The 23,501-nt window shown below is 41.2% G+C and overlaps 1 protein-coding gene across 4 annotated transcripts in view; it reads left to right on the top strand.

Annotated features, from left to right (window-relative positions):
• The window catches only part of FANCC (FA complementation group C), a 412,246-nt gene that overhangs the window by 211,596 nt on the left and 177,149 nt on the right, over nt 1-23,501 (top strand). For all 4 annotated transcript variants that reach the window (XM_075318657.1, XM_075318636.1, XM_075318643.1 and 1 more), the window contains exon 8: nt 13,363-13,519. In XM_075318657.1, coding sequence (XP_075174772.1) covers nt 13,363-13,519 — 157 coding nt within the window. The remainder of the gene's footprint in view (nt 1-13,362; nt 13,520-23,501) is intronic.

The raw sequence follows: 23,501 nt of genomic DNA, 5'->3' as shown, positions 1-23,501 counted from the left end.
GTGCTCAGACAAACGGCATCAAATTGGTCTGCATGGCTGTTGTCTCAGAAGGAAGCCTATTTTAAAGATGGTGCACAAGAAAGCCCACAAACAGTTTACTGAAGAGAAGCAGACTAAGGACTTGGATTACTGGAACCATGTCCTGTGGTCTGATGAGGCCAGGGTAAACTTTTTTGGTTCAGATGTTGTCAAGTGTGTGTGGCGGCAACAGGTGGGAGGAGTACAAAGACAAGTGTGTCTTGCTTACAGTCAAGCATGGTGGTGGGAGTGTCATGGTTTGGTGCTGCCTGAGTGCTGCTGGCTGTGGGGAGCTACAGTTCATTGAAGGAACCAATAATGCCACCATGTACTTTGACGCACTGAAGCAGTTTACCTCCTTTCAGAAACTGGGCTGCAGGGCAGTATTCAATCCTTATAATGACCCCAAACATGCCTTCAAGACGACCACTACCTTGCTAAAGAAACTGAGAGTAAAGGTGCTGGACTGGCCAAGCATGTCTCCAGACCTATACACTATTGAGCATGTCTGGGTCAACCGCAAACAGAAGGTGGAGGAGTGCAAGGTCTCTAACATCCAGTAGCTCCGTGATATCGTCATAAAGAAGTGGTAGAGGATTCCAGTGGCAACGTGGGAAGCTCTAGTGAATTCCATGCCCAAGACAGTTAAGGTAGTGTGTTAAAATACTCGTGGACACACAAAATATTGGCATTTTGGGCATAAGTTGACTATTTTCACTTAGGGGTGTACTCACTTTTGTTGATAGCGGATTAGACACTAATGGCTATGTGTTGAGTTATTTAGAGGACGCAAGAAATGTATACTTTTATACAAGCCAGACATTGACTACTTTACATTGTATCCAAGTGTCATATCTTCATTGTTTGCTCATGAAAAGGTACAATATAATATTTACAAAAATGTGAGGGGTGTACTCACTATTGTGATATACTGTGTGTGTGTGTGTGTGTGTGTGTGTCTGTCTATGTATATGTATATGTGTGTGTGTGTGTGTGTGTGTGTATATATATATATATATATATATATATATATATATATATATATATATATATATATATATATATATATATATATATATATATATATATATATATATATATATATATGTGTGTGTGTATATATAGATATACAGTGCCTACAAGTAGTATTCAACCCCCTGCAGATTTAGCAGGTTTACACATTCGGAATTAACTTGGCATTGTGACATTTGGACTGTAGATCAGCCTGGAAGTGTGAAATGCACTGCAGCAAAAAAGAATGTTATTTCTTTTTTAATTTTTTTTTTTAAGTTGTGAAAAGTTTATTCATAGGGTCATTTATTATTCAACCCCTCAAACCACAAGAATTCTGTTTGGTTCCCCTAAAGTATTAAGAAGTATTTCAGGCACAAAGAACAATGAGCTTCACATGTTTGGATTAATTATCTCTTTTTCCAGCCTTTTCTGACTAATTAAGACCCTCCCCAAACTTGTGAACAGCACTCATACTTGGTCAACATGGGAAAGACAAAGGAGCATTCCAAGGCCATCAGAGACAAGATCGTGGAGGGTCACAAGGCTGGCAAGGGGTACAAAACCCTTTCCAAGGAGTTGGGCCTACCTGTCTCCACTGTTGAGAGCATCATCCGGAAGTGGAAGGCTTATGGAACTACTGTTAGCCTTCCACGGCCTGGACAGCCTTTGAAAGTTTCCACCCGTGCCGAGGCCAGACTTGTCCAAAGAGTCAAGGCTAACCCAAGGACAACAAGGAAGGAGGTCCGGAAAGATCTCATGGCAGTGGGGACATTGGTTTCAGTCAATACCATAAGTAATGTACTCCACCGCAATGGTCTCCGTTCCAGACGAGCCCGTAAGGTACCTTTACTTTCAAAGCGTCATGTCAAGGCTCGTCTACAGTTTGCTCATGATCACTTGGAGGACTCTGAAACAGACTGGTTCAAGGTTCTCTGGTCTGATGAGACCAAGATCGAGATCTTTGGTGCCAACCACACACGTGACGTTTGGAGACTGGATGGCACTGCATACGACCCCAAGAATACCATCCCTACAGTCAAGCATGGTGGTGGCAGCATCATGCTGTGGGGCTGTTTCTCAGTCAAGGGGCCTGGCCATCTGGTCCGCATCCATGGGAAGATGGATAGTATGGCCTACCTGGAGATTTTGGCCAAGAACCTCCGCTCCTCCATCAAGGATCTTAAGATGGGTCGTCATTTCATCTTCCAACAAGACAACGACCCAAAGCACACAGCCAAGAAAACCAAGGCCTGGTTCTAGAGGGAAAAAATCAAGGTGTTGCAGTGGCCTAGTCAGTCTCCTGACCTTAACCCAATTGAAAACTTGTGGAAGGAGCTCAAGATTAAAGTCCACATGAGACACCCAAAGAACCTAGATAACTTGGAGAAGATCTGCATGGAGGAGTGGGCCAAGATAACTCCAGAGACCTGTGCCGGCCTGATCAGGTCTTATAAAAGACGATTATTAGCTGTAATTGCAAACAAAGGTTATTCTACAAAATATTAAACCTAGGGGTTGAATAATAATTGACCCACACTTTAATGTTGAAAATTTATTAAAATTTAACTGAGCAACATAACTTGTTGGTTTGTAAGATTTATGCATCTGTTAATAAATCTTGCTCTTGTTTGAAGTTTGCAGGCTCTAACTTATTTGCATCTTATCAAACCTGCTAAATCTGCAGGGGGTTGAATACTACTTGTAGGCACTGTATATACAGTACAGACCAAATGTTTGGACACACCTCATTCAAAGAGTTTTCTTTATTTTCATAACTATGAAAATTGTAGATTCACATTGAAAGCATCAAAACTATGAACAATTCTCTATGTAAGAAGGGCACCACCCATGGGGATCTCCTGGTATACTAAATAGCCACCTTTTGCTTTGATTACTGCTTTGCACACTCTTGGCATTCTCTTGATGAGCTTCAAGACGTAGTCACCGGAAATGGTCTTCCAACAGTCTTGAAGGAGTTCCCAAAGATGCTTAGCACTTGTCGGCTCTTTTGCCTTCACTCTGTGGTCCTGCTCACTCCAAACCATCTCGATTGGGTTTAGGTCTGGTGACTGGAGGCCAGGTCATCTGGCGTAGCACCCCATCACTCTCCTTCTTAGTCAAATAGCCCTTACACAGCCTGGAGGTGTGTTTGGGGTCATTGTCCTGTTGAAAAATAAATGATGGTCCAACTAAACGCAAACCTGATGGAATAGCATTTCGCTGCAAGATGCTGTGGTAGCCATGCTGGTTCAGTATGCCTTCAATTTTGAATAAACCCCCAACAGTGTCACCAGCAAAGCTCCCCCACACCATCACACCTCCTCTTCCATGTTTCACGATGGGAACCAGGCATGTAGAGTCCACCCGTTCACCTGTTCTGCATCGCACAAAGACACGGTGGTTGGATCCTAAGGTCTCAAATTTGGACTCATCAGACCAAAGCACAGATTTCCACTGGTCTAATGTCCATTCCTTGTGTTCTTTAGCCTAAGACTTGGTTCACACACTGCTTTTTTTTTTAGGCTGCGTTTTTGTGCGTTTTTTGCGACAAAAACTCACCCGCGGCAAAAACACATGCATTTTTACCGCGATTTGGTGCATTTTTTGCTGCGTTTTGCTGCGTTTTTGCTCACTGCGGTTTTATGCGTTTTTTATAAAAAAGAAACAAAAAACAAAAAAAAGGTCTGTCATTTCCTTCTTCAATATGTTCTTCATTCTCCACTAGTGTATGCAGGAAAGCAGACAGCTGCAGAACTACAAGCTCAGCATGCTCCATACAGGACTGTATGCTGGAGGGAGAGGCAGGGGGAGCAGAACTACAAGGCTCAGCATCCTACATCCAATAGTGTATGCAGGAGAGCAGACAGCTGCAGAACTACAAGGCTCAGCATTCTCCATCCAGGACTGTATGTAGGAGTTTTTTGCCCCCCCCCCCTCCCCCCCCAAAATGACGTGGGCTTCGCCATATTTTTGTATGCTAGCCAGGTACAGCAGGCAGGTACTGGCTGCCCCCAACCCCCAGCTGCCTATTTGTACCCAGCTGGGAACCAAAAATATAGGGAAGCCCTTTTTTTTAATTATTTCATGAATTTCATGAAATAATTAAAAAATAACGTGGGCTTTGCCCAATTTTTGTGTCCAGCCAGGTACAACTAGGCAGCTGTGGATTGGAATCCGCAGTGCAGGGTACCCATTGCAGTCCGCAGCCGCCCCAGAAAATGGCGCTTTCTTAGAAGCGCCATCTTCTGGTGCTGTATCCAACTCACTGGGTAATAATGGGGTTAGGGCTAGCTGTATATTATCAGCTGGCCCTAAGCTCGAAATTCATGGTGTCACGCTAATATTAGACATGGCCACCATGAATTTCTAGTAAAGATAAAAAAAACACAACACACAGAAAAAATATTTTTATTAGAAATAAAACACAACACAATTAGTGAGTCCATCGTTATTGAAATAAAGAACCCCCCTCCGCAGTAATCCTGGGTCAAGGGTCCCACGCCGTCCAATCCGGATCCAATATCATCTGATCGGTTTGCTGGAAGGCATACCGATCAGATGATGTCAGGTTAAAGGACGTGAATCACACGACACATCAGCTGATTGTATAAAAGCCGTTTATACAATCAGCTGATGGATCAGTGCAAAAAAAAAAAAAATACTTATGTGCTGATTACCGGCAGCTCCTGGAGCGGAGTCTGATCCCGTCCGATCGCTGCAGGATCAGCTGATAGGTGAAACCGGCCGGGCGCCGGCATCACCGCGAGACTTACGATCAGCTGATGCGTCAGGTGACCGCATCAGGTGATCCACCGCCAGGTCCTGCAGCCATCGGACGTGTCCGGGGAGACTGCACACAGCCGGAGCGGCGGTACCGGGAAAGGAGCTGGGAGCGGACATGGCACCGGGCGTCTGCAGACAGGGGAGCATGACATTTTTTTTTCTACTGTTCACTTTTGTTTTCGCAGCTGCTTCCACCTTCCGCCCGGCCATGGTGCCGCACGGGAGCGGACATGGTGCCGCACGGAAGATTGAAGCAGCGGTGGCGCTATCTGGAGGATTCACGCTTCTGTGTTTACTGACAGAAGGAATCCTCTTTCTGTACATGTCACTTTACTACCCACCCCTTGCGTTTATAGCTGCGTCAAAGAAACGCACTAAAACGCAGCTATATTTGCAATTTGCGTTTTTCATTGCATTTTTGAACATCTCATTGAACTCAATGGGTGGAAAACGCAGTGATAAACGCAAAAATAATTGACATGCTGCGTTGTGCAGCACAAAAACGCAGCTAAAAAAAACGCTGTGTGCAGACAGCAGAAATGAAAACTCATAGACTTTGCTGGGGAAGCAAAGTCATGCAGTTTTCTGAGCAAAAACGCATCCGAAAAATGCACTGTGTGAACCTACCCTAAACAAGTCTCTTCTGCTTGTTGCCTGTCCTTAGCAGTGGTTTCCTAGCCGCTATTTTACCATGAAGGCCTGCTGCACAAAGTCTCCTCTTAAGGCCCATTTCACACGTCAGTGAAAAACACTGACGTTCTTCACTGACGTGTAAAACACGCACCTGTCCCTCCGTGTTCCGTGATCCGTGATTGCACATGGACATTACTCACCTGCCTTCACTGCTGCTGTCCATGGTGCTGATCTCCTCGGCTCTCCAGCGTCCGCCCACCACTCTCAGCACTTACTTCCTGGTCGGCAGTTCCTGCTTTCATGAATATTCATGAGCCAGGCAAGAGCTGCTGAGAGTGAAGCAGGCACAGCGAATCGCAGGCAAGGTAAGTAGAAAATATTTAATATGTCCGTGATTTTCTGGTACGTGTTTCACTGATCACACATGGATAACACCATAGTGTGGTCCGTGGGTCATCAGTGATGCCAGAAAAAAAACTGACATGTCTCCGTGCAGAATCACGGCCTAGGGTGCACGCTGCACAGAGACACGTTCAGTGAAAAATCACTGATGTTGTGAGCAGACCCATTGATTAGAATGGGTCTGCGTATGTCAGTGATTCTGGTACGTAGAAAAAAAGCACAAACGTACCAGAATCACTGACGTGTGAAAGGGGCCTTAGAGTTGTTTTAGAGATGTGTCTGCTGCTAGAACTCTGTGTGGCATTAACCTGGTCTCTAATCTGAGCTGCTGTTAACCTGCGATTTCTGAGGCTGGTGACTCAGATAAACTTCTCCGCAGCAGAGGTGACTTTTGGTCTTCCTTTCCTGGGACGGTCCTCATGTTAGCCAGTTTCTTTGTGGCGTTTGATGGTTTTTGCCACTGCACTTGGGGACACTTTCAAAGTTTTCCCAATTTTTCAGACTGACTGACCTTAATTTCTTAAAGTAATGATGGCCACTCGTTTTTCTTTACTTAGTTGCTTTTTTCTTGCCATAATACAAATTCTAACAGTCTATTCAGTAGGACTATCAGCTGTGTATCCACCAGACGTCTGCACAACACAACTGATGGTCCCAACCCCATTTATAAAGCAAGAAATCCCACTTATTAAACCTGACAGGGCACATCTGTGAAGTGAAAACCATTTCCGGTGACTACCTCTTGAAGCTCATCAAGAGAATGCCAAGAGTGTGCAAAGCAGTAATCAAGCAAAAGGTGGCTACTTTGAAGAACCTAGAATATAAGACCTATTTTCAGTTGTTTCACACTTTTTTTTTGTTAAGTATTTCATTCCACATGTGTTAATTCATAGTTTTGATGCCTTCAATATGAATCTACAATTTTCAGAGTCATGAAAATCAAGAAAACTCTTTGAATGAGAAAATATATCAGTCCCTGACAGAAGTTCCGTCGCTTATCCATGTTATCTAAATAAAGTTTTTGGTTTAGGTTATGAAAATAAAGTTGCTGTAAAGCTGAAATATTGATCATTTAATGAACACAGAAAGATCAGCTTTTGGCAAGACAAACGTTTTGTCGCCCACAGAAGGTAATGGGAAATTCAAACAAATAATTAACTTCTGATGCAAAGATATGTTGCATAACATTGGTGAATGAAGTTGTGGTGCTATTAGAGCCATATTTTAATATTTTGTGTGACTTCCATAAGCTTGAAGGACTGCATCCATGCGGTTCAACAATGATTCATACAATTTATTGATGAAGTCATCAGGAATAGCAAAAAATGCAGTCTTACATGCCTCCCAGAGTTTATCTAGATACTTTGGTTTTGTCTTCCAAGCTTCCTCTTTCATCCTACCCCAAACATACTCAATGATGTTCATGTCTGGTGACTGGGCTGGCCAGTTCTCGAGCACCTTGATCTTTGCCAGGAGGAACTTTGTTGTAAAGATGGAAGTATGAGATGGAGCACCATCCTGATGCAGAATTTGACCCCCTTTATGATTGGGAAAGTAAGCGGTAGCTAATACTTCTTGATATTTTAGTCTATTGATATTGCCTTCCACCTTGCAAATGTTTTGCACACCCCCATACTGAATGTAACCCCAGACTATGCAGCAACTTTATTTTCATCACCTAAACTAAATTTGTGAGGGCTTCAGGATTCAAAAGAGTAATTTATGAAACCAATGGATGAATTTAAAGTCAGGTTATAAGCTTTTATTTACATACATCGATAAGCGACAGAACTCCTGTCAGGGACTGTATACATTGCAGTTTTGGGAGTGCCGTCAGTCTTTTTGTGTAGGTTAATAGGGGTCATGCCTTTTGACCGTGCACCCCTCCCCCACTAGCCACAGGTGATTTTATTCTCTCTAGCAGGTGACTACTTGCCCTTACACAGGAGGTTTTTAAACCCAGAGAGAAGCTTCAATACAGAGTAGGTACCCAGTTACTAGTTATGCCTTGATGGCTACTGGAAGATATCAAAATAATGGGTTTTATATATCTCAATTTTTTTCTTCAATTTCCTTTAGCAGTAATGCATGCCTATATTCTTAAATTCATTGGTTTTCATGCTTTAGCATTTCAGAGTGCAACTGTCTCTCGTTTTTTTTGTCAGAAGTGGAAGGTAGTGTGGTCACGCATATGTAATCCCTTTGTGTGTGATACACTCCAATGAGCCTTGTATCTAATTCCATTATGTGATACACTCCGCCCTATATCTTCTCATCATATGTGATACACTACAATGAACCTGTATCTAATCCCAGCATGGTATACAGTCCGCGTATCTGAAATGTGGAATAAAAAAATTTTGTTTTTTTGATGGCAGGTCCTTTTTAAAGGGGTTTTCTGGCCTTAGTATCCAAGTTTGCAGTCACTATATGTGACTACAAACTTGTGAATCGTCATATTGCATTCACATATAGTGACTGCAGACTTGTATTCTAATGCCAAGCAACCCCTTTAAAGTGAATGGGCCATAAAAAAATCATTTTATTTCTTATTTAAGATACGCAGACTGTATCAGATGCTGGAATTAGATAAACAGAATTTATCACAAGCTGGGTTTAAATACAGTGTTCAGGATCACTTATGATGGGATTATGAGTAGGGTTCAGCGGAGTGTGTCACACATTGAAATTAAATATGCAGCGTATATCACATAATAGTATTAGATACAGGGCTCAGCGAAGTGTATCATAAACGTTGGGCATTGGATACACATAACCATTCTCCGTCCACTTCTAGGGGAGCAATAATGTAATATCTGACTTCACGCCATCCAGTTCCAAGGCCTCTTCACACGTCAGTGTTTCCATTTCCTGTGGCATCCATTTTTACATGTACTTGAGACACATATACAAGTGTATCCATTATAATCTATGGTGCTGCTTAGATAGATAGAGGAATATATTGGATGGAGGGAGGGACGAACAGAGACAGACAGACAAATAGTTGATTTTCTGTGAATTTGATAATTAACCCCTTCACGACCATGGACGGATCTTTCCGTCATGGATCGTGTCCCGGTAATCCCCGCCCCCTGCCGCGGGCAGGCGGCGTGGATCGGCACACATATCAGCTGTTTTCAACAGCTGACATGTGTGCCTACATGTTCCGAGTGGAATCGCATTCCACCCGGAACATTAACCCCTTAGATCTCGCTGCCAAAGTCTGGCAGCGAGATCTATATGCGCGCGGCCATCTTTTTTTCTTACCGCCGCCCCCTCCGGACGTCACGTGAGTGATCACGTGACGTTCGGTGGTTGCCATCGTAGCACAGGGTCATGTGATGACGCCTGGTGCTAAGAAGTTTCACTTTCATTCTTCCTCGGCACGGAGCAGAGGAAGAAAGAAAGTGACTATTTCTGCTGTTTACAGCGGAATAGCTGTGATCAGCAGATAGCGATCAGCAATCGGATTGCTGATCGCTATAGCCCCCTAGGGGGACTAGTAAAATAAAATAAAAAAAGTAAAAAAAAAGTTTTAAAAAATTAAAAAAAAATAAAAAAAACCTAAAAGTTCAAATCACCCCCCTTTCTCCCCATTGAAAATTAAAGGGTTAAAAAATAAATAAATATACACATATTTGGTATCGCCGCGTTCAGAAATGCCCGATCTATCAAAATATAAAATCAATTAATCTGATTGGTAAACGGCGTAGTGGCAAAAAAATTCCAAACGCCAAAATTACGTTTTTTGGTCGCCGCAAGTTTTACGCAAAATGCAATAACAGGCGATCAAAACGTAGCATCTGCGCAAAAATGCTACCATTAGAAACATCAGCTCGAGACGCAAAAAATAAGCCGTCACTGAGCCACAGATCCCAAAAAATAAAAACGCTACGTGTTTCGGAAAATGGCGCAAAACGTGCGCCACTTTTATTGGACAAACTTGTGAATTTTTTTTAACCCCTTAGATACAAGTAAACCTATACATGTTTGGTGTCTACAAACTCGCACCGACCTCAGGTATCATACCCACACATCAGTTTTACCATATAGTGAACACCGTGAATAAAACATCCCAAAAACTATTGTGCCATCACACTTTTTTTGCAATTTTTCCACACTTGGAATTTTTTTGCTGCTTTCCAGTACACCATATGGTAAAACTTATGGTTTCATTTAAAAGTACAACTTGTCCCGCAAAAAACAAGCCCTCATATGGCAAGATTGACGGAAAAATAAAAAAGTTACGGCTCTCGGAAGAAGGGGAGCAAAAAACAAAAACGCAAAAACGGAAAGTGCCCCGGGGCTGAAGGGGTTAATGACAAATAGGTAACTGAAATATATATAGTTATATATGTGAAATAGATGATAGATGATTAGATGATTTGGATAGCTTTCTATTAACCAAATGAAAAAATATTGTGGGTCCCCCCCCTTCATTTTTAATAACTAGCAAAGGTAGTGCAGACAGCTGTGAGCTAATATTGGGCCCTTCCCAACCTAAAAATTCCAGCCCACAGCCACCACAGAAAGGGGGCATCACATTAGATACTCCAATTCTGGCACTTCACCTTGGCTTTTCCCGATGCCCTGGTGAATTGACAATTGGGGGTAATGATGCTTGTGCTGGATGCCAGCTGTGAAGAGTCCAAAACACAGCTGGCATCAAGCCCTGGTGCTAGTAATGAAAAGGTGTTTGTCACACACCCCCCCCATTTTTAGTCTAGTATTAAAAAGGAAAAACACACACACAAATTCTTTATTGAAATAAACACTCCCCGACACTTTACCTCGTTCACCAAGCAGGTCTGAAGTAGTCCACAAATGAAAACCTGAATAAAACCCAGAAACCGTAATACACAGACAATAAATAATGACATTTTTACCTGTTCACTACTTTATAAAAAAAGTCTGACATAGTTCAGCGAATCCAAGAAGTTGCAGCCCCTATCAATTCCCTGAAACAAACTGTCATCATTGACATTCGTTTCAGTGGTTGCTCTGTCCTTGCTGTGTTCCTGCTCTTTACCTCCCGTGTTCCTGCTCTGTCCCTCCAGCTCTGTTGTCAGCTCAGATAAGTAGTAATCTGCTGGTAACCGAGCAATGTCTATACTCGGCATGCAGGAGACTAGTGCCACCTCTAGTGACATCACTGGTCCCCTGAATGCCGGATATAGACATCACTCTGTTACCAGCTGATTAAGGACCTGAGTCAACAACAGAGTGAGCGCTGTGTACTGTCCAGTGTTTTTCGGGCTCTTTTTTCACCACTGAAGTTGTGCTTTTAACTGAAGATCCCTGCCTTCAGGTTTAAACCCACCCTCTGGCGTTTTTTTTGTCGGCGTTGTTCTGGTCCTGTGGCGCCATCCTATGACCACAACTTCTGACTCCTTAAAGTTAGAAGTTACTTCACAAGCTCTCAATACAAGTGTATGGAAGACAGAACAAGGCTGTTATTCACCCCATATTACAAACAATGGAATCCATGGAACCAATTTTGAGAAGAGATCACATGAACAAATATTTGCGCATCATACTATACACCACATAAATTTATGAAATATGGTCAATTAATATGTCATCGTAGATAAGATAATTTATTCGATCACATATAACTTGTATATATGTTTCAGTTATAGTTAATGATTGATTAAACCTTGTTCTCCCTTACCCTCTACTCTAATTTTTCCTTCCTCCTGTCCCTGTTTCCCCTGTTAAATTATGACTTTCCGCAGTCCAACCTTTTCTACATCCTTATCTTATACCTAACTCCTAATAGAAGCTTTATGATATATGTCTTTTGTTATCTACATTGTATTCAATCATATTCAACTATGAAATAGTATCAAATTCCTCCTCCCCCTTTCCCCTTCTTAATTATTGAAAATAAAAATATTTTAAAACAGAAGAAGGCTGTCATAGACTTGAATTGAGTTGTGACCTCCAGTGCTCCATAAAACGCAGGAGCAGCCTGTAGGTCACAAGTTGCCAGAGGCCAATAGGAGCAGGATCATTAAAAGGTGAAAACGTCGGTGGGTGAGTATGCGACAGGGGCCATGTACTTGACAAAACGCTGGAATGATGCTTAAATAGTGCCATCTTAGGGACCAGCATGCAGTAGTGACACGCTATCTTAAACATTTTGTCCCTTTTTTATGATTACGAGGTCAATTTGTTCAACTCACACTTTAATCATGGCAGCGTCTGGCAAGCTTTGTGCAAAAAAAGTCCAATGTGTTCAGGCTTCCTTCACCCTAAAGGATGCTTTGCACGCAACAATCTCGTTAACAAGATATCGTTGGGGTCACGTCGTTAGTGATACACTTCCGGCGTCGTTAGCGATATCGTTGCGTGTGACACCTAGGAGCGATGATCACTGATCGCAAAAGTGTCAAAAATGGTTGATCGTTGTCACATCGTCAATTTTCATAATATCATTGGTTGTTCATGCCGCAGGTTGTTCGTCGTTCCTGCAGCAGCACACATCGCTACGTGTGACACCGCAGGAATGAAGAACAATCTCGTACCTGCGGCAGCCCGCAATGAGGAAGGAAGGAGGTGGGCGGGATGTTTGTTTCGCTTATCTCCACCCCTCCGCTTCTATTGGGCAGCCGCTTAGTGACGCCGAGCAAACCACCCCCTTAGAAAGGAGGCAGTTCGCTGGCAACAGCAAGGTCGCTAGGCAGGTAAGTATCTGTATTGGGTGTTAGCGATGTTGTGCGCCACGGGCAGCGATTTTCCCGTGATGCACAACCGACGGGGGCGGGTACGCTCGCTAGCGATATTTATAGCGATATCGCAGCGTGTAAAGTGCCCTTTACATTAGTCACTGTTAAAAAAAAATAAAAAATTCTGCAATATGGACAGTTTGTGGAAGAAATCATTGACTGCTTTAGAGTGATACACATAGATGCTCTCCTAATCATATCAGAGGGACACATGATTTCATGGTCGTGCATCATGCATGTCACAGCATAAAACATAGTTTAGATCAGTGTTTCTCAACTCCAGTCCTCAAGACCCACCAACAGATCATGTTTTCAGGTTTTCCTCAATCAGGTTTTCAGGATTTCCTTAATGTTGCACAGGTGATGGAATTATTCCCTGTCTAACATTGAGGAAAACCTGAAAACATGATCTGTTGGTGGGTCTTGAGGACTGGAGTTGAGAAACACTGGTTTAGATAGTAGGTGGATAAGAAAAAGCTGGATATAACCCAGTGACACGTTCTTCTATCAGGGAGATAGAATGTGTTCTTGTAAGTTAGGCGGGTATACCACTGATGGTACAGTTATTACCACTGTTATTGTAACAGGAGCATTATATTTGGATTCCCGTTGTAACTACATCTCTGTGAGAAAAAGATGTAATATCCAGTATCCCATAGACGGGTTTCTGATGTCAGAGTGTACGATCAGTAAGAAACTGGAAGTGTCTTTCTCCATTTGTAGCACTGCTGCTCATAAGAAATGATTACTTTTAAATTGGTTTGTATTTTCCTTACAAATGAAGGAAGAAGATTGCGCTAAGTGAATCAGCAGTACTTAGCTTGTGGCTTCGCCATTTGCCGAGCCTGGAGAAAGCAGCGCTGGATCTATTTCAAAGATTAATTGCTCTCCAAAGCAAATCATTCACAGAAATGGAACAGATAATAAAAGATTCATACCTGGTAAGTGCTCCAGTCTCGAAAAAAAAAGTCATAATTTCCAAATCTTTCTCTAATGAACTTAGATTTTTTTTTTTATATATATAAATATAACACATTTATTATGACAGTTTTCTCTCTCTTTAATCTTTAGGCAGAAATTAAAGTTGAGTACTAATTAGAGTTTTTAATCCCTGAAAATTTAGAAAAAAAACCACCAGAGATGCTTCAAAAAATGAGAATTCAGTATAATCACCTTTCCGACCACCTCAGCTCCTCTTCCAACACTAGCAGATCCCCCAGATACCAGTTGCAACAAGCAAACAGGCATGTAACCCATGTAGCCAATCATTGGTCAACACATACCCACTGCAGCTAGTGATTAGTTGCAGAGGTCACTTTTATCTGTCCACAACATAGACGGTGCACCACTGCAACTAGTCCCTGGCAGGGTACCGATAAGATAAATACACTTTGTCTTTTTATTTTAGAACAGGATGAATGACTTGGGGAAAAAAAAATCAGGAGGGCACAATCTTTTTTTAACATACATTTAGTAAAATCGATTTCATGACCTTGTGTTTTGGTAACTGGTTGATATACTTGTCTTTCCAGTTGAACTCCTTGCTTGGAAATATAAAGCAGCATTAGCGGTTCATTTCTGTTTGATACACTTTCAAAGGGCAGAACATATACAATATATGTGGCAGAAAGTCAGTCGCCATGCTCTCCCTGGAATTTCTCATTGCAGCTGTGTTTGTAAAACATAACCCATATTTCAACTCCTTTGTTCTTCCAGTGATCCAACGTGAACAAGAAAGTAGTGTGTTGTATTAATGGCCTGTACATGAACCATATGGTGTTAGGTGATTAGTATTACTATGTGGGAACATGAGTCATGCATTTCTGATTAAATTTGACAGCATTGTGGTGCTACAGCAAAATACATGTGCCCTGATTATACATATGACCACATTACAATAGTCTGGAGCATAAGTGTGTCATTTATCAGAAGCTGTATCTCTGTGCATAGTGTAAAAGAACTGTCAGGGTGACCCCTGTGCTTTCTTGGAGCGGAAACCTGATAGTCACTGCATTATTTTTGGTTTGTGAGAGTAATTAAAGTGTGATGGTCTGGTAACTCCTATTTTATATGGTTTGCTGTTAATTTTGTTTCCTCTCCCTTGAGATTGTAACAAAATTAGCTATAGAAATTCTAGAATCTCTGGGAAGTTATAAAATTTTTAAGCAGACACTGTGCCTTTTTTGTTTCCTATGACTTAAGCTGACCTGCTGGATAGAAGCAGGATAGAATTCCAGGCTGTGCTTATAACTGAGTTCAGTTAAAGAGAAAAATGATGCGTATATTTATACGCTCCACAACATGGAAATTGCAACACTAAGAAAGACAAGTCATGGAAGAAACATGTTAATGATATGCAAATGATGAAAAACTAAAAAACAACATTTTAAAGACATCTAGATTTATTCAGTATTGAGTATGAGCGCCACTTGCAGAAATACACACACTTACCTGTCTTTGTATTCTACCAATGCAGTTATTAATGGCTGTCTCAGCAATGTTCTGCCTCACTGAATGCACACAAATCTTCAAGATCTATCTATCTAGCTATCTATCTATTAGGGCTTGTGCCCACGTTGCGTAAATTCATGCATTTACGCTACGTTTAGCACTGCAGCGTAAATGCATGCGTCCTGCGTCCCCAGCACAATCTATGTAGATTGTGCATAATCCGTCCGCACATTGCTTTTTTGAACACAGCGATTTGGATGCCAAAACTTCGGATGCCCAAATCCGTGCGTACAAAAAAGCAGCATGTCAATTAATTTGTGCACTTTGGATGCAGCTCCCACTCTGTCTATGGTGTGGGCAGCATCCCGAGCACATGATATCGTTATTTATTCTGCTGAAACACTGCATCCATTACGCAGTGTTTCTGCAGAGATTTGAAGCGCACATGTGCTGTCAAATCGCTGCAGAAATTTCAGCAAGTACGTGCGCACAAAACCTTATAGTGGCTAGATTAACAGTACCACAAGTGAGAGGTGGTAGAAAACCCTTTTTGTGATGCACATGATCTCTGATATAATAATCATGGACTGGGACTTTGTAAATATCCTGTTGATGCAAGTTGCCTACATTGACAAACAAAAAAAAAAAGTTTTGGTGCCCCCAGTATTATGCTTGATGTATGGTATATTTAGTCTTCTGATTATGTAATTAATTTTATTGTAGCAGCTTTACTTTTTATAAAGGTCATATACAGTTGCCCACACATGAATTTGGGATTTTTTCCTTGACTTGGGTATTAATTATTAGTGATAGGCGGACCCGGACTGTAAAAGTCCAGATCCGCGTTGTTTCAAAAGCATCCGGGTGCTGGACCCGGGCCCAGAATTCTCAGGAAACTCTGGCTAATGATCCTGATCCAGCGATTCAGGAAATAATAAAAAAATAAAGGAAAAATAAAGCAACCACGCTATATTTTCTGAGTCTTCGGCGGGGCTATAACTGCTTCTGGGATGCTCACTCTTCTTCCACAGCCACTCATTAGCCTCATACATATTCACTGCTTCCCGTGCCACCGGCAGTCCTGGCGTCTGTGATTGGTTGCAGTCAGACGCGCCCCTAGCTTGTGTGACAGCTTGTCTGACTGCTTGCAATCACAGACCCTATCTGCAGGTCACTATCGTGGTATAAAAATAAATAAATTGATGTCCCCCCATATTATGATACCCAGCACAGGTAAAGCATACGGCTACAGGCTGCAGCCTCCAACCGTGCTTTTATCTTGGCTGTGTATCAAAAAGAAGAAGAGTGAGCTGCCCAGCAGCAGTAACAGCCGATCAATTCCGGGCCTGAACCAGTTTTCTTTTTTTAAAGTCCAGTTAGTTTCGGATATCTGCGAGTTCACCCTTCGTTATTAATCATAAAATTAAAGATGGTCTGTAAGGTATGTGACAAATATTTAAATACTTTAGAATTAATACTTTATTACGCAGGTCTACAAAAGTAAAATTGTTCGAAAAGTAAAAAGTAAGTTTTATATACTTTCAATTGCAGAACTCGTTAAAATATCGAAAAAAATGTCATCATGTACAGTTTTTTCACAATCACTGACTCAATAGCCTTTTTCTTACACCATACTTTGACCCCTTTGCGTGACCTGGGAACTGTTTTTCATGAACCAGAAGCAAAGAAAAGGAATTCCTTCCATGCTTTTCTCAACACGGTACTCTAGTGTATTGCAGTGATGTTCTTGGGCTGATGGAAAAATGTAATACTGAGTACAATGTGAGTGAGTGGAGACTCTTGATTCACAGTGGCTCAGTGGTTAGCACTGCAGTCTTACAGCGCTGGGGTCCTTGGTTCGAATCCTACCAAGGACAACTTCTGCAAGTTTGTATGTTCTTCCTGTGTTTGCGTGGGTTTTCTCCCACTCTGGTACTCCGGTTTCCTCCCATACTCCAAAGACATACAGATAGGGAATTTAGATTGTGAGACCCATGTGGACAGTGTTCCTGATGTATGTACAGCGCTGTGGAATATGTTAGCGCTATATAAAAATATTTATTTTATTTATAAAAAAAAAGTGACAGCTGTGCAACTGCACAATGGCAGCAAGTATACTTCAGTGCCTGTACGGCATTCTGTGCACTTGAAGGAAAGCTATGAGAAGTTAGATGCAACGGATCCAGCGCAAAATGTGTAAAACTGATGCTACGGATCCGGTAAAAAACAGGATCCGATGTAGCAGTTTGTACCGAGAATCCAACAGTGGCCGCGGGTAACCTGAGTGATGTCACCGCTGACAGCGCGACTCATTTTAGTTGCTTCATGGAGCTCACAGTGAGCGGCGGTGTCCTACGGCCGCTACAATCAGCTTCCGATGTAGCAGAGCTGAAAGCGTCGTGGGACCTCGTGTGGATTATGCCGGACCTGGAGGGGTATTTGGAGATTTTAATAAAGTGGTGAAAGAGGGGGATTTTTGTCTTTTATTTCAAATATAGGATTTTTCGGTGTTTGGGTTTATTTACTTTCACTACAGATTAATCATGGAAGGTGTCTCATAGATGCCTGCCATGATTAACCTAAGACTTAGTGGCAGCTATGGGCTGTCATTAACTCATTATTACCCTGATTGCCACCGCACCAGGGCAATTGGGGATGAGCCGGGTAGAGTCCCGGTACTGTCGCATCTAATGGATGCGGCAATTCTGGGCAGCTGCTGGCTGATATTTTTAGGCTGGGGGACTCCCCATAACGTGGGGCTCCCCATCCTGAGAATACCAGCCCTCAGCCGTGTGGCTTTACCTTGGCTGGTATCAAAATTGGGGGGACCACATGCCATTTTTTTAAATTATTTTACTGCAAGATTTAGACCCGCCCACCGGCGGCTGTGATTGGTTGCAGTGAGACAGCTGTCACTCAGCGTAAGGGCGTGTCTGACTGCAACCAATCATAGGCGCCGGTGGGCGGGGGAAGCAGTGAATATGAGATGGAATAATGAACGGCCAGCATTTTCAAAGCAGGAGAAGCTGCGGGAGCTTTGTGACAGCTGTGCAGTGCCACGCCATGCCGGTGATTGGTGAGTATGAGAGAGGGGGTGAGAAGCGGAGACCGACCGACATAGAGTGAGAGAGACCAACATCGACAGAGAGAGAGAGAGACCGACAGAGACAGAGAGAGAGAGATTTTCTAACCAGAAAAGAATTTACACATCTGAGCATGGTCAGTTAAAAAAAAAATGGATCCGTCGGTGGACTGTGTTTTTTGCCGCATTACGCCATGTGGTTTTTTGCCAGTGACAAAAAAACGTTCCCTTGTGCTTCCTTTCTGGCAGCCAGACCCAGAAATTTCACCGGATCCGGCGCACGCCAGATGACACACCGGATCCGGTATTCGCCGGATTGTGCCTGATGGCAAAAGCCAGATGTGTGAAAGCAGCCTAACACTAGAAGTCCCAGAGAGGGGTCATTTAACATTTCTACCTTTGGAACTCAGAGAAGGGTCGAATGACCTGAAGGATTTTAGCTAACATCCTATAATCACCGTCTTTTGTTCTGTAATTAAGGCCATTACTGTCGCACCATAGGAGGTTGTTGTTTTCCATTGAGTTTAGCCATTTAGTTTCTACTAACTCTACTAAGTTTGGACTAAGGGTCCGTTGACCCTCTTTCGGAACTTTAGGGGGAGCTTGAAATTTCTGGGACTTCTAGTGCTAAGGCAGCAAGGATGATACACAAAGTACCCATGCTGTTTGTGTGAATGGGATAGCCGGAATAGACTCATCAGTGTAGCCTAAAAGGTTAGCCAACAAGAATATCTTTGCAACTTGGACTCACGAACATAGTTGCGGAAAGGTTTGGTGGTCCCACTAAAGTTCTCCTGCCACCACTCCTCATTAACCTTGGACTGATGAAGCAGTTTGTGAAAGCTCTACTCAAAGAAGGAAAGCAAAACTGAAGGAAAGGATTTTTGTAGGTCTGGAAATTTGGAAAGTCATGAAGGAAAACTTGTTTGAAACAAAAATGAAAGCTGTTGAGAAAAGAGCTTGAGATTTTTTTAAAGAAGTTGTGAAGAAATTTCTAGGTAACAACAAAGATCCAAAATTTAAATCCATTGTGGAGAACATCCTGAAACGTTTGAAAGCCTTGGGTTGTCTGATGAGTTTGGAGTTAAATTTTATACATTCTCATTTGGACTACTGTTCCGAAAGCCTTCGTGCTGTTAGCAAAGAGCAAGGAAGGATAAAGATTTCATCAGGATATCAAGGAGATGGAACTATGATACCAAGGTAGATGGAATATGACCATTATGGGAAACTTCTGCTGGATGCTTCACGGAGAAGATCCGCAGGCCTTCTGCAAGAGAAAAAGTATCAAGAGAAGCTTTGAATAGAAAAGGAAATGACGCAAGAATTAATTTCCAATTAAGTTCCACAATGAATGTTCACTACATTTTTAGATATAATATTGCGTAAATTTTTGACTACACTAAAGTTTTTTCTTGTTTCTAGTTTGTGCGGAATTTCTCTCACATTTTGTGCAAAATCCATACATGAGTTAACAATTGAAGTGTTTTTTTTTCCTTTTTTTTTTTTTTTTTTTTATCAGGGTATAGGAAAACCTAAAAATTAGTCACTGAATGTGAAACAATTTTAATAAACCCAAATTTTGCATATCTGTTAGTAGTATGTATTGAAAATGAGCATATCTGAATATCAACCAAGCGAATGGGAAGCTGTTCATAGACCTTTCTAAGCAGAGCCTAAAATGTGTGCTTTTACACAATGAGAATGCATATAGATCAATCCCAATAGATCACTCAACTAAAAAGACTGAAGGGCAAAACACAGTTGCTCTGGTCTTACAGAAAATATCAAACCATGATCACCTGTGGCAAGTTTGTGTGGGTCTAAAGATGGTGAATATTCTCTTGAGACAGTAGAGTGGATACACTAAGTATTCATGTTTAATCTGTCTCTAGGATAGTAGATCAAAAAATGAGCACTGGATGAGAATACAGTGGCTTTTGAGAGAATGCATGGGAGGAGGAGAAAAGAATGTAATTGCAGAACCATTGGTGGAATACGATAACTTTACCACCACTGCACATCAAATTAGGTTTAATGAAGCAGTGTGTAAAGGCTCTAAACAAAGAGGAAAGCTGCTTCAGTTTCATCTATGGAAAATTTCCATGTCTGACTATGGAGAAGCTAATGGCAGATCCATGCTTCAAAGATTCACTGAGCGATGCTGAGGCAGATGTATGGTCTTCTTTCACTATGGTTATACAGAATTTTCTTTTGAAGTAGATAATTACACTGCACTAGTAGAGAGAATGCTATGTTCTTTCCACCACCTTGGCTGTACAATGTTGGCTGTACAGCCACTTTGATAGTTTTTTCAGAAGACCTTGGTGACCTAAGTGGACGTGTGACGTAGAGTGAACGATTCCATCAAGATTTCAGATTACTGCCAGTCTATTCAAAGTGACTGCCCTGGAGCATCTCACTGCAAGAAATCTTTAAAGCACCATTTTTGCAAGGAATCTTAGTAAATGAACAGTTTATCAATGACAACTTTTAATGCATGTTTAATCTTATTCTGTGATGTAAATTCTTAATAAATAAAAGAAATCTACATATGTAATTTGTTTTAATCAGAATGTTTAGTAGAGATTTGTCCTAGTGTTTGATTGGTGATTTGCATATACATAGGGTATATGACATCTCATTAACGAGAGCTGATGGAATTAAAACAAGGGCAAATTTAGAACCGGCGACAGAAACTGACCTAAAAACAAGTTGAACATCTTGGGCACCATTTTTCTTTTCACCCACTTGTTATCAATTATATTCGGTATATTCTCTGGGAGAATTTATAGTTCTTAGAAACTGGCATCACCAACCCATTTGTATTACACATTGAAAGTCGTAAAACAAAACCCAAAAATCTATGGCAAAAAATACTTTTTTTTTCATCATTTAAAGGGACCCTTTTAGCACTGAATAACTATTCAAACCTAGTACAGGTGCATCATGGTGTGGCCAAATATTTTAGTGCACCTTCCCACCTGCTTTTTTTCCTCTATAGTCACCCTCCCTCTATCTCCAATAAAGGGTGGAGATATATGGAAATCAAGCACATGGGAAGGTACAATTAAATTGTTAATTTTTAGTGCCACAATGATTCATAGAGCGCCCGTACTTGGTTTGATCGGTCATTCTCTGCTGACAGTCCTTATAACCTCTCATGGATTTTTCTTCTTAATTATATTAAATGGTAAATGAAAATTTGTAATTCGTCACCTCAGAATGCTATGCGGCTACATAATGGGAGAATAAAAAAGGAACAGCTCTTAAAAAAAGAGTAGGCAAAAACACAAATACGAAAAATCACCAACTCAGGAATGGGTTAAAAGAAAATCGTGAACTACATACAGTATTGTGCTAGATGAGGGGTCTTAAATTTGACTGGGTATATGGGCAGAACATAGAAAAAAAATTGAATTTGGAAGGCTGCATTCTTTGCAGGACAGAGTTACATTTTTAGTGATACCATATTTTTTTCTATACACCCACTCACATCACCGATTGGCAGCTCTCCGTACACTGTGTATAGGCAGAAAGGTCAGGACGTGACCAGTAGTCAGGATGTGATTATGCCAAGATCATTAATGTGGAGCACTATATGGCAGGTATACTAGTTTTCTATTGATAATCTCACCATTTCATAAGCAGATTATCACAACTGCAGCAAGCAGCCCAGTAAGTGATGCATCCCTGGATGCTCTGAGTTCTCTGATTTGGTGATATAAACCTTGTCCTTTTAATTGTAGTGGGGAGATAATAAGCATTGCATTACTGTGCTTTTTTTCACTAACAAAGCTGTAGCTTTTTTCACTTCATCATAATGTACACTAGATGGCAGTGTTTGAAAGTGAACGTTCACTCTCCAGTTCATCATTTTCCTGGAAACTGGTTTTAGTTTGTATTATTATATTTGCTTTAGGCTACTTTCACACATCAGTTTTCTGTATTCAGGCACAGTCCTTTTTTTTCCTGATCCAACGGATCCTGAAAAAAAAGTGAAAACCGTATCCACCGGATCCGTTTTTTTAACGGATCCGTTATGCCGGATCCGTTAAAAAACGGATCCGGTGGATACGGTTTGCATCCGTTTTTGCATCCTTTTCGTCCGGTTTTTGGCTGGATCCGTTTTGTTAATTACATTGATGCATGCGCAGTTAACAAAAACGGATCCGGCGGCCGCATCCGTTTTTTACCGCATTACGCCGGATCCGGCGTCCATAGGCTTCTATTGTAAAACACGCCGTATCGCGCCGGATCCGGCGCGATGCGTTTTTTTTGCCGGACAAAAAAACGTTGCAAGCTACGTTGCCTCCGGCCGCCGCATTTATTTATTTTGCCGCATCCGGAAAAAAACGGATGCACCGCAAAGCCATCCGGTACAATCCGGTAACAATGCAAGTCTATGGGGAAAAAACGGATGCGGTACTGGATCCGTTTTACCCGTTTTTTTCCGGATTGAACCTGATGGCAAAAAACTGATGTGTGAAAGTAGCCTTACAGTTAATAAGACATTGACAACTAGCATTGGAGAACGAAAAAGATATTTTAGATATACAACATTATTTCCCTGCACACATAAGCTGGCAAAGCAAAAGAGTAATTTTTAGATTAGCAACCTTATTCCTTATGTTCAAGTATATTAAGTATATGGTCCTGTGATTTAATATTACATTTCTCTTTAGATCTCACAGAAAGTAAACTTTTCAATGGTAATACTTTTCTGTGTCTAGATATTTCTGTTACATACTTGTTATTTCAACCAATGGTTTTCTTTTGATTCCATCAGAAAGTCTAGTGTGTCTATTACTGCATACATTTTATTAGCTAACTTTTTAAAGTAGTAGGAAATATAGTGCTGCCCTTATATAAGAAGATCCAGGCATCTAACCAAGCCAATGTGCATGTGTAAACACCAGCACTGACACCACCAGGAGGCGTTAAGGGTTTGCCAGCAATATCCGGAGATGGAAATATATTTTTTTTCTCTCAAAGGGAATAATTTAAAAAAAAAAAAAAAATACTAATCGTTCCTTTAATGGGTCCTTTATTACAACATGATATGCCTTTTTATTTCACTAGTTACTCATCATTGTTAGTTATTCACTTTTAATGTACCTGCACTGAAATTCTCTACACATGCATAAGGGATCAGTTCAGGCTCGTTTCATAGCAAGAGTTTCTTGTCTAATATTTAGTTTGCAGACTTGAGGTTTGTTTTGCTTGTTTTTTAGTTAACTTATTTTTATTTTAATCAGATAAGTATTTATTGACCATTTACCATTTTCTGGATGTGTGTATGTATATATATGTATGTATATATGTATATATATATATGTATGTATGTATGTATGTATATATATATATATATATATATATATATATATATA

This window comes from Anomaloglossus baeobatrachus, chromosome 1 (genome assembly GCF_048569485.1).
Source record: "Anomaloglossus baeobatrachus isolate aAnoBae1 chromosome 1, aAnoBae1.hap1, whole genome shotgun sequence".
NCBI lineage: Eukaryota > Metazoa > Chordata > Amphibia > Anura > Aromobatidae > Anomaloglossus > Anomaloglossus baeobatrachus.
This window is presented reverse-complemented; position numbering and strand designations above follow the sequence as displayed.